At 45.1% G+C, this 17082-nt stretch overlaps 1 protein-coding gene across 6 annotated transcripts in view; it reads right to left on the reverse strand.

Annotated features, from left to right (window-relative positions):
- Positions 1 to 17082, reverse strand: part of RABGAP1L (RAB GTPase activating protein 1 like) — a 277604-nt gene that overhangs the window by 16027 nt on the left and 244495 nt on the right. The window contains exon 1 of one of the 6 annotated variants that reach the window (XM_054165307.1): positions 14680 to 15286. The exons of the other annotated variants lie outside the window; for them this stretch is intronic. Within the exon in view, the coding sequence (XP_054021282.1) occupies positions 14680 to 14790 (111 nt within the window). The 5' untranslated portion in view covers positions 14791 to 15286. Of the gene's footprint in view, positions 1 to 14679; positions 15287 to 17082 lie in introns of those variants that run through there. 6 annotated transcript variants of the gene reach the window in all.

Consider the following 17082-nt stretch of genomic DNA (forward strand, 5'->3'; position numbering starts at 1 on the left):
TGGTTATCGAATTCACCAGACTTTTATGGTTTATAAACATTGCTCATCTGTTTATCTCAGGATCTTATCTCCCCAATTTGTTTTATTTTATTGTGTTCAAGCATAAAATCATGCCACAAGTAGTACATGGGAAAAAGAGCACCTCAATAAAACATCCACACAGAAAAACGGAACAAGCAAAACCTCCTTCAGACAGAAAAACCAGCAGGCTACGGCACCGAACGCTTGAGGGACTCACCACAGTGAGGTGGCATGTGGCAGGTAAGAAACAGAAATACTTTGGTTTTAGCTGCTCTCCTGTTCAGACGGGGCTGGAAGGCTCTGCTTCACCTTCCCTGATGATCCTGCATATAGGCAATGCGCCTGATAGGCATCCACTCAGCTTCAGAGAACCTTTCCCTCCTCCGGCAATTCCTTTAGCTGTTTACATACAGTTCAGCCTGACTGTGCTGGATTCGTAAATCACACAGCTATGACTCCTTCCTCCAAAATGTTTTATTGCTCTAATGAAGCACAAGCACTCAGAGGAGGTAGTTATCATTATGTTCATTTGACAGCCAAGGAAATGGAAGCAGAGATGTAAAGTGATTTCCCAAACATATTGAAGACAGCCAGGGGCTGATCCAGACAGAAAAATCCCATTACCTAGTTTCTAATTTCCAGCACTGCCACAATGCCAGACTGAGCAGAGAATCTCTTTCCCAGAGTCTCACTTCTTTTCTCTATCTAGCACTGCATAAACACATTGTGCCATCACACAAACAGTACACGCAGACAGTATTCTGAGATCTCTGCTCTCTTCATATTTTTTTTTCCTTCCTACTTCTCACCTCTGTGGGAGAAGAAAAAGAAAAGGAAAAAAGCCAATCAACAAAATGCTCAGAGCTTTCCTTTTCCTTTCTTTGAAGGCAGTGACTTGATTTTCTGTTTCACTGGTGATGGGATTGCTTGGCATTTCAAGACTGAGGCTAGGGACTTGCATCCCTGCAAAGGCTTGGTTACACTGCATGCCAATGACTGATGTGGGAACATGCTGAGCTTGCTTTGGGCAAGCATTGATAGCAACCATAGACACTGGCTGCAGCCTAGCTTCCACTTTCTCCATCCATCACACACTGCAAGCCACACAAGAAGGCCAGACGCTTCCCATTGCTGCAAAGAGGGACCATGTCCAAGCATGTGTGACATCTGAGAGCTTGGTTCTGCTAAGGGTGTCATATGAAGGCTGTAAGATTTGAACAGAATCTCACGTAGATTAGTGACACAAATTTGAGACCACACTCAAAAGTTGTTGTACCAATTTGTTCCAGTTAATAGTTCATATTTAAAGGACAACTAATCAGGCTCAAGAGAGGATAACATAGCTCTTTAAACACTTTATGGAGAACCTCATGGCAGGGGCGTTGGAACTAAGTAGCTTTAAGGTGCCTTCCAAGCCAAATCATTCTATGAGTCTATGAACTGTATCACCTTTAAAAAACATGAAGAAATATCCTGCAGTGTCTGTCATTCAGAGCAAGACTCATAAGTAGACAAGCAATTCCTTGTTCTTTTGGGAGGATGAAGTGATGAAAAAGAAAGAACAAAACCCAGAGTCACATATTGACACAACAGACTTGTCTCTCGGATTAGACTTTGAAGGGGGTGAGTGGGATGTTGTGTTTAGATATTATGCAATGCAATCTGATCAACTCTATCTCCAGTGAGCTTATCAGCCACAAGCAGGAAATCTGAGAGGAAAAAGGGCAAATCATAATTTCCCACTATACCCTATTTGTGCTGGGTAGTCTGTAAAGAAGAAAATCTGCAGCATTCATGTGCAGAAGAAAATGTAGGGATTAAAATCAGCAGCTACCTAAAGAAAATTCACAAGCTGGAACAGAGCTTGAAGAATTTCCATTTCTCCTGTTATCACCATGTGGTGAATGGCTCACTGATAAGAAGCTATTTCACCAGAGGTCTGAAATCAAGTGGAACAGCCCTCAGCAGTGTTTCTCCTAGCTGCAACAGCATCACATTCAGGACCCAGACACCTTCCCCTCTAAAACACACACAAACCTCATCAAACATTCTCTAACACCTGGTGTGGAGGCAATGGGATAAAAATGTTTTTGTGAAGCAGCCTCTCAGACCTCACCTGATTCTAGGCTTACCATCATGGGCAGCCTGGTTTAGGGCAAGCTAGCAGCTCTGCCCACTGGCTGTCACTGTTGTGGGTAAAGGTGGGTCCATGGTGTTGTTATTCTCCAGCTGATGTGTTGTACACAGTACAATAAAGGTCCAGAATGTCAGATGCTGGTTTATCATCTGTCTGCAGGAAGATTATGTTCCCTCAAATTCCTTGGAAACCTTGGTTGTGTTGAGAGGTTGTCTGCTGAACGCATGCCTGTCTGAGTGCCTACTGCAGACCAGCATCTCTCCACCTCATGTTTGGAAAAACCCCCCCCAAACAAACAAACAAAAAACCCCTGACAGAAATGCTCTTTTTATACCAGCAAAGCACCTTGCTGCACAACAAAGAATCCCTTCCTTGCTAGGGTAGTGTTTCCTTCCTCCTGCAAGTCTCCTTGTTGCCAGCTCTGAAAACGTAAGACCTCCTGATGCGAATCTTCAGGATAATACAAATCCAATTTGAAAGCTGGCTGGAGGCGAAGGACACCAGCTTTGCTGTGAATTTTAATCTTTATTTTATTCTTCCACACCAGCCCATTATCAAAAGATCTAAATTCCCTCCCAGGAATTTATAAAAAGAAGGGAAAGGCAGGTTGCAAAATGTACAGAGCACCTGCGCAATGTACTGTGATCCAAATGGCAGTGGCCCCAGTCAGTGATACGGGATGATTTCCACCACCAGATCCTCCTGTCAGATTTTAATCTCCACAATGTATTTCCATTCATCTAAACCTGCTGAACCTGGCAGAATTCATGACTCTTCCACAGCCCTGCTGTTCAAAGATCTACTTAAACTCCGTCAGCAACACAGTGATTTAAGTTGAAAATGTGAGCTGAGACCCAGAGATACTCAATAAGGCTCCCTCTGCAGCTACACAGAAGAAAACAAAATCCTGGTTCCCTCAACTGTATCTCCAAACACCATCATAAACTTTTGCTCTCGTCACAATGCTTGTGACTGAGAGGCACAGACACCGACTGGGGAATACACACTTAAAAGAACACTCAAGAAGGCTCAAGGAAAGAATTTTCTGCCTTATGGCAAAGATTCACAGATTTGGGTTGGAAGGGACCCTTCAAGGGCCATCTTGTCCAACCCCCCTGCAGTCAGCAGGGACATCCTCCAAATAGATCAGGCTGCCCAGGGCCAGACTGAGTCTGATTTTTGAGTGTCTGCTGGGATAGGGCCTCAACCACATCCCTGGGCAACCTGTTCCAGTGTTTCACCACTCTCATTGTAGAGAGCTTCCTCCTGATGTCCAACCTTTATCCTGCTCCAGTCTCAAACTGTTGCTCCTCATCCTGTCACTACAAGCCCTTCTAAACAGTCCCTCCCCAGCTTTCCTGAAGATCCTGTTCAGATATTGAAATACAGCTATTGGGTCTCCCCAGAGCCTTCTCTTCTCCAGGCTGAACAGCCTCAACTCTCTCAGCCTGTCTTCACAGGAGAGGTGCTCCAGCACTCTGATCATCTTCGCAGCCCTGCTGTTCACATTGTCATCCAGAGCAGGGCCTTGTCCCAGCTGGCTGCTCAGCACCGATTCCTCCATTATCTGACCCTGACCTGTGGCCTTGGGATATATTGGCAGTTTCTTTTAGCCTAGATAGTCTTTTATGGCAGAGCTCTCATTGTTCAGGCATTCTTTACATTATGTGGGATCATAGAAATCACCTGCACACATATACTTTCCTTTAGAGTGTTTCAAATGTTATTGTATCCTTACCCACAGGATTCCTGTTGACCAGAGGCAGTTCAAATGCAAAATGGGTGTTTGCTGACAAAGTGGATGTAGCTGTTTCCTTTCAGGGTGTGTAGCAGCATCTCAGTGCTCACACCCTTAACTGTACTTTGTGTCTGGGTTGAGCTGATAGACATCAGCTGCAAGTATCTCAAACCATCAGCCATTTCAAGCACTGCTTTTAAGATGCTCAGGTCGTCTTTTTAGCTCAGAGGTGAGGTTCATAGATTCATAGAACGGTTTGGGTTGGAGAGGCCTTTAAAGATTATCTATTTCTAACCCCCCTGCCATGGACAGGGACACCTTCCACTAGACCAGGTTGCTTATGGCCTCATCCAACCCAGCCTGTCTCACCACCCTTGCTGTGAGGAATTGATTTCTAATAGAATAATAAATAAATAACATTACTAGTTATAAAAAAGTTTTAAATTGAGTAAGTTTATAATAAAGCCCTCCACATTTCAAAGTGAAAAGGAATTTTGGAATACAGAAAACCAGCGCTGGGATCTGAAGAAGGGTGTTTTGAAGTATGTTATGGATGTGCTAGAGTGGGTCCAGGAGGGCCACAAAGATGACCAGAGGGCTGGAGCACTTTTCCTACAAAGACAGGCTGAAAGGATTGGGGCTGTTCAGACTGGAGAGAAGGCTCCAATGAGACCTTAGAGCTGCCTTTCAGTATCTGAAAGGGACCTATAGGAAGGCTGGGGAAGGACTGTTTAGAAAGGCTTGTAGTGACAGGATGAGGGTGAAGTTTTAAACTAGAGTAGATTTAGGTTGGACATTAGTAGAAACTTCACAACGAGAGTGATGAAACACTGGAACAGGTTGTCCAGGGATGTTGTTGAGGCACTGTCCCTGCAAACATTGAAGATGAGACTCAATCTGGCCCTGGACAGCCTGATCTAGTTGGAGGTGTCCTTGCTGACTGCAGGGGGACGAGCAGGAAGAGAAGTGCAGTCTTCGCCATCATCCATCCCTGTGGCAACAGAATTCTGCAGTAAGTCCCCAGTGATTTTCTTGGATCACTTAGCAAAGAAACAACCTCTCGAAGCCAACACAGATCTGTCTCACAGGCTCACAGATGGAAATCTGCTGACACCAGGCTAGCAATGGATCAGTGACCAGGCTCAAAATCTTGGTATTATCATGGCTGTAAAACCTATCAATGTTGAACACACAGAGCCCACAGAATCCACAGCTTTCAGCTAATAAACCCCCAGCTGAATACATCTTCTGAAACCTGCCTCAGGAATGGTGACACCAGCTGCCTTGTCAGACTCCATTCTGACTGTGCTGAGTTATCAGGCCACATCCTGTCTCCTGTCACACTCCATGCCCAGGTCATAATGAAAAAAAAAGCTCTGCTTCCCAAGACAGAGGCTGGATGCTAGATCAGAACTCTGAACAATAAGAGTATCATAGAATGCTTTTGGTTGGAAGAACCCTTTAAGATTATTGAGTCCACCCATTAATCCAGCACTGCCAGGTCACCACTGAATCCTATCCCTCATCTACACAGCTTTTAAATCCCTCCAGTATTGAGGACTCCACCACTGTCCTGGGCAGCCTGTTCCAGGTTTGACAGCCCTTTTGGAGAAGAAACTATTCCTTAACATCCAACCTTAACCTCCCTGGTGCAACTTGAGGCCATTTCCTCTTGTCCTATCTCCCTCTTATGAGGAAGAAGAGATCAACTCCCACCCAGCTTCATCCTCTCTTCAGAAGTTGTAGAGAGCATGATGCCCAGGCAAGCTACATTCCTCAGTAGAGAACCTCATGGTGTTCTTTGAACACACACTCTAGGTGTTAATATTAGATCAATTCTGCATCACAGCATCAAGAAATTTTTTATTTTGTCACACTTTAAATTTGCATCTTTAAAATCACCTTTGGGCCTCTCTGATATCTGGTGAGGTCCTTGATGCTAAAACACCTTTCATTGCTTCTAGAAATCTATCAAACTCACCAGTTACTAAGAGCAATTACTCCTTAGTGCATTACTCCACTGGCAGAAAATACTCACCTTGTCTCTAATACAGCTGAACCCTCATGTGCTGATATTCACACCCCCTTCTGTCAAATCAAATACTGTCTGTATTTCAGCAACTAACAACTTCTGTCACATTTTCTCAAAAGCCCTGTCTTACTGCTGCTTGCCCAGCTCCATAAACACAACCGCTAAAACCCTAAAATAAAAAGTCTTTCAAACTGCACATTAAGGGATCAGCACTTTCAAAATGCCAGTGGGACAGTGTCCAGCTTCCAAGAAGCTGGAAGCACTCACTGAAGCATGGTACAGCATTTTAGTGCAATAACTAATCCTTACTCTGCTCTGTCATCTCTCTAACTCTTCATCTGCCAAAAAGGTTCCCTCCATGCCTCTAATGAGGCTTCAGGTTTTGCCACAGTTGCGCCTTCCAGGCTCTGTGGTGGCCTCAGAACACCTCACCATGGAGCTGGCAGGTAACTGTAGACCATGAATGCAGCTGCTGGAGAGCATCCCTAGGGAGGGGACGCACAGCAGCACCGAACAGCAGCCCCAAGAGATCCAAAGTGCATGTATGATTCCCAAACCTGCACAGACAAGGCTGCTTTCGGGGGCTGTATTTAAACCTTCTGCCCCCGCTGCAGGCTTTCGTGCACAGTCAGAACTAGCTGATGAGGCCATCAGTCCATCAATGTTCACTTTTAGTAAATCCTTGAACACAGCAGAGATCCACTTTGAGACCAGAAGAAAACCCTGTATTATCAGCATCTCAAAACCACAGACCAAACCATCTGGAAGACTTGGGTTGGTTAGCTGCAACCCAGAAACCCATACACATGCTCTGCAGCTGATAAGGATCCAGCTGATAACTACTGCTGGCATGTAACTGGTCCCACACCAATGTAGTCTTACACGCTATAGGTGCCATCTTATTCTTTAGCTACAATTCTCACTGATGGATGGTAACTTTACAGTTACAGCAGTCTTCTCTAGTACTGGCTTTGCTACCAGATGATACATTTATTTTTTCACCCCCCAGAGGAGTATCTGACAGCCATAAAGCATGAATTAAACAGCTTAGGAAATGGGTCAAAAAGCCACTGTCAAAGAGAATCATTATTCAATGGCATTTTTCATTTGGGGTTAATGACATCCTACAGAGAGTCTTCTGGGACTCGTAAAAGATCTGGTGCTATCAAACATCACATCAGTGTCCTGGAAGTGGAAAATACAGTCCTGCTAATAAAATCTGCAGATGACACATGGATAGAAGGAGCAGTAAAGAACAAGAGGAATCAGGAAACTGCACATATATATCTGCATTTATGGAAATGGTCACAGCACTGTGCTGACTTCACACCAAATCTAAGTAGGGCTCAACTACAGCACGGAACAGCTGATCTCCTGCTAATGTTAAATCCCATTATGAGATGGGATCAGTCCCAAGAAAGCACCATTTGGACTTTTCCAGAAGCTTGGAAGCTTTTCTGCTCTCTGGGAAGAACAGAGGATGAAGGACTGGGAGGCACATGCTGTGAAAGCAGATTCATTTAGAGAATGGTTTGGGTTGGAAGGGATCTTAAAGATTACCTAGTTCCAAACCCCCTATCATGGGCAGGGACACCTTCCACTAGACCAGGCTGCTCATGGCCTCAACCAACCTGGCCTTGAACAACCTCCAGGGAGGGGGCATTTATGACCTCCCTGGGCAACCCGTTCCAGTGTCTCACCACCCTCACTAGCAAGAATTTCCTCATAATTTCCAGTCCAAATCTCCCCTCCTCAAGCTTCAATCCATTCCTTTGTCCTGTCACTAAAAGCCCTTGTAAAAAAACCCTTCCCCAGCTTTCTTGTAGCCCTCTTCAGAGGGCTTGTAGTCTCCCCAGAACATCACAGTATCACAGTATAACTAAGGCTGGAAGAGACCCCAAGGATCATCAAGTCCAACCTGTCTCGATAGACCTCGCGACTAGACCATGGCACCAAGTGCCACGTCCAATCTCCTCTTGAACACCTCCAGGGATACATACTCATCTCCAGGCTGAACAGCCCCAACTCTCTCAGCCTGTCCCCATAGGGCAGGTGCTCCAGCCCTCCAATCATTTTTGTGGCCTCCTCTAGACCTGCTCCAGCAGTTCCATGTCCCTCATGCTAATCTAGTATAAGAGACCCAGCTCTTCCTCCACAGCCTGCTCCCTCCTGCTCACTGCTCGACAGCATGCTGGCCAAAAGAATCCTTAGAAACATGATGATTCAATAGATGTACACTCAAAATTTTTAACTGTAACAGTACCATTCCTAACACAGCTCCACAAACAGCTGCATCAGCACTGCTCAGGAGGCCATACACTGGAGTGTGGAGCTGGGAACACTGAGACAAGAAAGAGAGTAGGAAATAACAGACCACCTCTGCACGGAGGGAGTTGTCACTCGGCCATCGGAGCCAGGCTGTGGCAGAACAGCTAAGGGGAGCACTGGGATGCACTAGGGTAGGAGAAAGCAAGGTGACTAGGGAAGTTTTAATCCTGCACCAGTTCTGGAATACAACATCTAGTCCTGGGAGATGCAAGTGGGGGGGGGGGGGGGAGGGGAAAGAAAAGAAAAAAAGAGGATGCAGAGCAGAGGCACTGAAGTGCTTTGTGCAGAGTGTAAATGCCTCACAACAGGAGGGGTAAGAGCTCAAGCTCCTCTGTCTGTACAAGAGAGCACCAGCAGCTGAGCTGGTCACAGCATGTAAGTACCTCCACAGGGATAAAATAAGTCATGGTACAGAATGCTGTGCTCTGGCACAAAAATGCATGCCAGATGCAAGATGGGAAGCTGAACCCTGAATGAATTTAAATGAGAACTTAGAAGCGGATTTTGAACAGCAAGAGAGTAACAGATCATGGGAAATGGTGTCTTGGCTGCCACCTGTTATACTCCAAGGACAGCAGGATGCTTCTCCCAGAGAGCATTTAATACTTTCTAATTTTCAAAAGGTGTTACTGGAACAAAGTTGGGATGAAAGAGGAAGCTCAGGTAATGGGAAGATGAAGATCTGCTCAGCTGTCACCTCTGTCCATCAGTGGGCAGGATGAACCATGCCACTGAGCCTCAGTGCAAAACACAGGCTGGACAATGACATTGTCAGACACAGATTGCAGCACAGAGAGTTTCAGTGAAACAGGAAAACCATCAGGCTGATGAGCACTGATGCAATACCAAAAAGCAGGGCTGGGTGCAGCCCAGCAGCAGCTGATGGCTTCTCAGGCAGTGGGGAGTTCACTCCCATGCCCTCCCGCCTACCAAACACGGTGACTGTCTTCTGCCCTGATACCAAAGGCTATGGCTTCACCTCGGACAGTTTCTACTCTGTACTTATAACACAGAGCAACAAAATAGCGCTGCACACTGAAGGTTTAGGACTGTAGGGAAAAGGGGGTGGAGGGGGAAAGCAATGTAAAAATAAACAGCCCAAGGTATTTTAGTACTAACTATTACTTTTCACGTTTAACAACAAATGAGTGATGAAGGCAAAATAAGCATGAAAAAGATTTATTTTCTATGCCAGCTACACATTACTGTAGTATACTCTAGTATAAAATATGCTTCTTCACCATTCATGAGTACCACATGTGGGGCTAGGTTTGTGTACATTACACATTCTGTGAGCTGTATCAGACAAGCATTTGTTCCATGAAACCTCTTCCATGCTTGGCTGTCCCATCTTTTAAAGGTGTGGAGTTCCAGCATGTTTAAGACAACCAGAACAGCTTTTTCAGCAAGTGTGTGAAATTCCTGTACATCTGCTGTCACATACATGTCCTAATAGGCCAGAGAGAAGGTAATTTCCCTGCAGTGTGTAAGCTCCTGGTCCCTCCTGCTACTAGGGTTGTGAATATCCCTTTCCTCTGTGGGGTTTCTAGACTGGCTTCAGCATGTGAGATGCTCCCTGCAGGGGAACTGGAGTAGATAACCTTTAAAGGTCCTCCTTTCCAAACCATTCTGTGACTCTCAGCACACTTTCTGAACTGATGCTATCCAGGCATCAGAGGTGTCTGCACAGATCATGGAGTTACTCCTACCCAGGGAAGAACCCAGGGTTTTGCATTTGCCTCTGCTGAGCTTCTGGAAGTTACTCTCAGCCCACCCTTCCCAGCCTTCCTCTGATCAGCAGACCTGCCTTTCCATGTGTCCACCACATATACTCTGGCTTTTGCCACCTGAAAATCAAGTGTTTCCCATATGAAAACCAGGTTTCATCCTCTTCTGTTGTCTGGGCCTGAAGATACTAAACAATATCAGGCTTATCAGCACCCCCCCCCCAAAAATGTTTAGCCAGCTGCCAATTACACTTCAACCCACTGACCACCTTGCCCTGTGCTCTTGCCAGGGGACCCAGTTTTTTTGCCCACTTTGCAGCTTTGAACCTCCTCAGTTCAACCTTGGTGGGAAATGGAAACCACAAATTACTTCTCCAAACTGGCTGATCGTTCCCATGAACAGAGCTAAACATAACAAGGCAGGCAAGGAAATGAAAACACAATGCAGCTTTCCAGAAGAATGTTCTTCAACTCTGGATTAAGAGGATTATACCACTTAGTATACCATTTTCATCACCCCTTGGGTTCAAGCTTGCTGCAGATAAGCTGAGAATTTAAATTCCTGAGTAAGGCTACTCAGCTCTTGCACAAACCTCACAGCAGCCCACTTGTGTATGCTGCTTTGCATGTCTGTGCAAAGTAGTTTCAGAGTAACTTGAAATCTTGAAAGCAAGACCACACAGCAAAACAGCCATATGTCATGGTCACACTGCAGTATGACTAATTTGATTAGAAGGTGTGTTGGAGGACCACTATCATACAGTGTTCCTTTGGAACATATTTAGTAAAGCCTTAACTCAGATCCTCTACATCCTTTTGAATTGTCTAGTGTTTATGTGCATCAGTGCAATGCTACAAAAATACTGCTGAAAAGCTGACATTTCCCACTGAAAAATTCAACTAGAATTGATGGGTCTGGACAACAGCAGATGATTCAGATTTGGAACAGAATCACACAATCATTAAGGTTGATCATCAAGTCCAACCACCAACCCACCACCACCAAGCCCATTAATCCACATCCCAGAGAGCTTTGTCTACACATTCTTTGAACACCTCCAGGGATGGTGACTCCGCCACTTCCCTGGGCAGCCCATTCCAGTTTTCCTCAAGAAGGTAATTCATTACTTACAGACACTGGACATGCCAGAAGGTTAGCCAGGGCTGGCCCTGGGATCAGCCACCCAGGACCTCAATGACCTGGGCCTGGTTTGGTTTCAGTGTTAACCCTTTGCCACTTTATGCAGTAACAAGTGGCTCTCTCCTCTATGCAAGAGAGACTCTTCCGTGTGCTGACTGATTGCACAACCCAAGTGAACTACAATGAGCTACTCATAACAAGGTTCCTGGAGCTACAACAAAGTCCTTCTGGCATCCAGACTGTGAAACAGGATGAAAGCCTTCCAAGCACAATTTTTTACCTTTTCTCTGCAACCAGAGCAGCACACTAGAAACAGCTTTAAAAATAAATGACACCTGCATTCTGCAAAAACAAAGAGCTAAATCCCAGACTGCAAAAATACCTGTGCAACCTACACCAGCTCCGAGAGCAAACAAAAACTCTGTGAGTTCTTCCCACAGAAAGTTACCTTATGTGCAGCACATACCTTAATGCAATCTGCTAAAATGACCAGGACAGCATCAACAGGATGTGCCAAAACCTATCCCCACTGGCAGCTTGTCCCATGATTAAACATAGCAGCAGAGAACTGAAAGAAACTTTGAGTCATCAGATCCCATCCCTTAGCAGTGCAGGCTCCCATACACCATCTAATCCTATCATAACCCGCTTGAGCTCAATCTTAAACCTCCTCAGGTTGTTTGCACTATTATTTGCTTGAGTTAATATATCTCTCAACCATTTAAAAGAGCAGTTAAGTGTTTCCTGTGTGAACCCAGCTCAAAACACATCTCTTATTTACTGCTATATAATAGAACAAACCAGGTTGGAAGAGACCTTCAAGATCATCATGTCCAACCTATCATCCAACACCACCCAACCAACTAAACCATGCAACCAAGCACCCTATCAAGTCTCCTCCTGAACACCTCCAGTGATGGCAACTCCACCAACTCTTCAGGCAGCCCATTCCAATGGGCAATCACTCTCTCTGTGTAAAACTTCCTCCTAACCTCTAGCATAAACCTCCCCTGGCACAGCTGAGACTGTGTCCTCTTGTTCTGGTACCGGCTGCCTGGGAGAAGAGACCAACCTCTGCCTGTCTACAACCTCCCTTAAGGTAGTTGTAGAGAGCAGTAAGGTCACCTCTGAGTCTCCTCTTCTCCAGGCTAAGCAAGCCCAGCTCCCTCAGCCTCTCCTCATAGGGCTTGTGTTCCAAGCCCCTCACCAACTTTGTTGCCCTTCTCTGGACACGCTCCAGCAAGTCAACATCCTTCCTAAACTGAGGGGCCCAGAACTGGACACAGTACTCAAGGTGCCTAATGCATTGAAGCACATTAAGATTCTTTGATTCAGGGGAAAAAAAATAAATAAAAAGAGTTGCTAAGAACATATGCTCACACTAAAATCAATCATTCAAATTTTACAACTAGCAGCAGTAGTAATACCTTCCCCTCCCATGGTTATGGGATCTAAGTATCTCTGTTTACTTGGAGATAAGCAGTTACTTCTTAGGGAAGTATTTTTTTAAAAAGGAGGAAAAAACAAAAAAGTGATTTCATCATATTTTCAGGGTGGATCTGTAGGGTGGTGCTCCTGACAACCGGAGGGATCTAGATGTCCATAACACAACGTCCGTTACTTTTGCTCCACAGCTCTACAAGACTCGGAGGCCATCACCGAGCTTGTTTAGGCAGCACTTCGCAAAGATTTAAATCACAAGGTAAACCACCCACGAAATGCTTTACCACATGGATTTGAATTTAAACAACTGCAGTACCAGCTCCAGAATATGCAAGCAGCTCAGGACAGAAGGCATCCAAGAAATCATGAAATCATAAAATGGCTTGGGCTGGAAAGGACCTCCAAAGGTCATCCAATGCCCCTGCAGTAAGCTGGAACATCCTCCATCAGAACAGGTTGCTCAGAGCCTTGTCAAGCCTGACCTTGAATATGTTTAAGGGCAGGACCTTAACTACTTCCCTGGGAAATCTGTTTCAGTGTTCCACCAACCTCATGGTAAAAATACTTCCTCCTAGCATCCATCTCTAATTTCAAACCATTGCCCCTCGTCCTATCACTACAGGTGTTTGTAAACAGGCCCCTTCCAGCCTTCTTGTTCAGTTTTGGGGCCCTCACTGCCACCATCATTTGCTCACAGAAACTCTAGAAAAGGGCTTCTCCAGAGCCCAGCAGCTAGCACCTTCTCCACAGGCACCTGGCTCCTGTTAGTCCTACTGCAACATGGGTACCTATCTGCAGGGAAGAACCTGCTCTGGGCTTCCAGTTAAAATGATAAATGCTGTCTTAGTAAATAGCCAAGGCAGAAAAAGTCGAAAGGTTGTAGCTGGGCAATAAATTAAGGTACAATGTGGGTTTAAAAATACCCAGCATGGAAGAAAAAGTATCCAGCTCCTGTTCCAAAAAGTATACAGCCAATACACTGCTTAAATATAAAGCCTGCTTGGAGCCCAGCCTCCAACCAGGTCCCACTAAAGTGCAGAGTTTTGTCAGCTAACCATTTGAACAGGACTTACCAAATTCTAGCCTAAAGAAGGCCAGACACAGAAAAAACCATCAGCATAACTGGGCAGAACTCTGGTTTACATTCAGAAGTCTATAGGAGATGCAGGAGACTATTTCATGCATCTGAGGTCTCCTCAGCATGGACAGGCAGAAAAACACAAGCAGGAAACAGGCCTAGAGAGGTGTTACACAAACAGCAAGAGAGCAAATTTTTCCTCTTCTGACAGTAACTCCCTGTGTCACAGCTTAGTGAACCACCTGGATACAAACATATCCACAGACCAAAATCTGCAAACACAAATGCTCGACTGGGTTGCTAAAGACCTCTGATTGATTCTAGGCAGACTGGCTCATACGTGGGCTCAGCTGTAGAATTTGAGGCCAAAGATGAATTTCGGCACCAAATTTATGAGTCAAAAGTAGCTCACTTCAGTGCAGCTCCCTGCAAATGCTGGGATCTCCATGAGGGAGGCAGATGACCACGCTCTCCGTGTCACTCACAGAGAGATATACACTGTTTATAACCAAAAAATAGAAGAAGGAAGTGGTTGTTAAGCTAAGAAGCTTGAACAGATACTTAAGCTGAATTCAAGAGAACATACAAGTGTGTTAAATCACCATTCCCACACAAGGCACAGATTCTCTTAAGACTTAGCGATGACACTCACCTAGACCCCAGACCCTGGCTGCACGCAGAGCGCCTGGCCCCAACTTTTAATTACCACACTACACCACAAAAAGGGTTTACATTATTTAGTGCCACTTCCCACTTTAATTGTTATCTCAATATTATTTTAAAACCACTATTTTTAACTATTATGCTATTAAGCAATCACCTTCTTCTAAACTCAGTACGTCAGCAAGATGTTATTGTCATAATCTTATCTCTTCTGAAAGAAATTGTTTTAATTGTGGGGATGCACAAAGGCAAATTTCTGAAAGGAAGGAATAAAAAGAGAAAATAGATAATAGCTTTCAGCAGAAGGACTGAACTACTGGGCCGAGCATAACCTTCAGCAGTACTGGCAAAGGAGCAAGATCAACACCTACCATAGCTTTGGGTTTGCTGACTGCCACCAGATTGGCCAGAAAGTCTTCCTCATACAGCTGGCTAAAAACATGGGCATCGTAAGCCACCGTTATGGAGATTTCTTCCATCATTTTGCCGGCAAGCAGCCGTTAGCAGCCGCAGCAGGTTGACAATCCAAGGCTGAACCTTGGCTCAGTTCCGTGTCAGTTGCTCACACCCACCTGAAGAAGCTAATGAGGAAGGAGTGTCACCAGAGAAAACATGACCCAGCAAATCAGCTCCCGTGTGGGCTTTCCTCTCTAGGGTGCCTTTTATCATGGGAAGCAGCTCTGAAACACCTGCTCATGCTCCCAACATCCAACTTGCAAAAGGCATTTGCTTAAGTTTGGTGGTAGCCAGGGAACCTGTTTTAATTCCACTATCAGGATGAAAATGAAAAAGCAGGAGCCAAAGCAGAGTAGTATTAAGCGAGAAAAGATCCGTCAGTGCTTGACAGCAGGACTGGAACCACTTCTGTTCTCCAACTTTGCAGCAATTGCTTATTCTTTATATCCAGTTTTTGCCTGTGAAAGATGAGATTCTTGTTAGCAGAGTCTCAGTTTCCAATGGATTGTGTCTTCTGACTTATTTGTAAACTTGAGACTTCTTTCAGACATTCCTTGGAATTTTCCACAAGTTTCTGAATCTCTCTTTTAAAACCTTTAGAAACACTTCTGCTTTTTACGCAGAGCTGAAATGCATCTACTCTGACTTCAGCAGGAAGATGATGGCATCAAGTCACAACCCTCCAAAAAGAGTCCATTCCTAACACAGCATAAAGCAGCCACACAAAATGCAATGAAGACTGCAGCTCTTCCAGGAGGCTCAGGCAAGGTGCAACTGCTAACCAAATCAGCACTTCTGCTTAGATTCATCCACTATTTTTATCTTCTCTGGCAGCCTTTTGTTCTTCCTGGTGAAAAATCAGACTTGCTCCAGAAACATGAATCATTTCAGCCATACATGTGTCTTCAAAAGGAGTCTGTGCTGGATGCAGCAAATCTGGTAGAAATTTCCAGTTCAGGCTGCTGGTAGCATATGGTTATGCTCTCACTTTCCAGAATAAACAGGGTCAGACCTACCTTGCTTTTTTCCCCTCTGCTCCTGGAGTATCTTTCTCAAAGATTACACGAGTACCTAAATAGCACCAGGTGCTATTTGCATTTGAATAGGAAACTTGAGCAACAGCTGTAGCGTACAGGATTAAAAACCCAACATCTCTTTCACTTAAATAGGGGGGAAATTACATGTTATTGCTAGGAAACAGAGAGAGTTCTAATAGGCTTATGGCAAACAAAAAATGCAGCACTTGATGTTAAATCCTTGAGACTGAAGCAGATTCTGATCGTGCTTAACCCTTGCAGGAGGAGAAAAGGTATTTTTCCCTTGAAATGCACCTGCAGTGCGCTGTTGTCAGCTTCCTTCACAGGCTCGCAGGTTTTTCCGATTCATTCCCACGGCAGAGAGACTTTGATTCCAATCCTGAAGCGATGCCCACCTCACGAGACAGCTCTTTGTGTCGCCTGGACAAAAATCACACGTGCCGTGCTAAACCCTGCTCTGGCTTTTCCGAGGCGCTTTACCTGACCGCTTCCTCTTCACCTTCTTTGCCTTGTGGGGTAGATGGTTGGAGGTTTTTTTCTTGTAGCACAAGTTCAAAGCGTAGGGCTGAGAGTGGCTCCTCCTTGGCTGCCTCCGAGGTGTGCTGACAAAGGCACCTGTTGTGAGAGGTAAAGCAAGTCCCTTCCCACAGCCCCTCCCGCCCCGCTGGCAGCCGCTCCAGCGGAACAGCCGTGTGGGCGCAGTGGGGAGAGCCGGCGGTGTCACAACAAACCTTCCCCTGCTAATGAGAGACCAATTTAACTCTGCCATAAGGGCAGGAGGTGGAGAATGCAAATTATCAGATCTACTCTGCAGCTCTGCGACTGTCTTGCCTCATTTAGCCAACAGGCATTTCTGTTTATAAAGAATTAGGGACCAGAACCTATATTCCCTTCCCTTCTCCCCCTTCTCCCCTCCCCCCCGCAAAAGAAAGGTTATGATGATTTAACAGCACTGTTCTATTATTGGACAAATAACTCTTCTCATATCCCTTAACAGAGGGCTTGTCATTTTGGCATGTTATAACTGGCAGTCACAAGGACTTGATTTTTGATGTTGGCTAATGCATATCTTTACTTTTAAAAGGATGTTTTTCAGCTGTTGTTTCAAGCTGATGGAGCTGAGCTGCCCACAAATCCCAACAAACCTGTATTTTACATCTGTGTTAACAGTCTGTTCTATACCCTGCATCAGCCCACAAAATCCTAAGTATCAAGACAATTAAACCAAATCTGTGTAATTAGACTGACTAAAGCAAACACATCCACCCAGACACAGCAGCA

This window comes from Dryobates pubescens, chromosome 11 (assembly GCF_014839835.1).
Source record: "Dryobates pubescens isolate bDryPub1 chromosome 11, bDryPub1.pri, whole genome shotgun sequence".
Lineage (NCBI taxonomy): Eukaryota > Metazoa > Chordata > Aves > Piciformes > Picidae > Dryobates > Dryobates pubescens.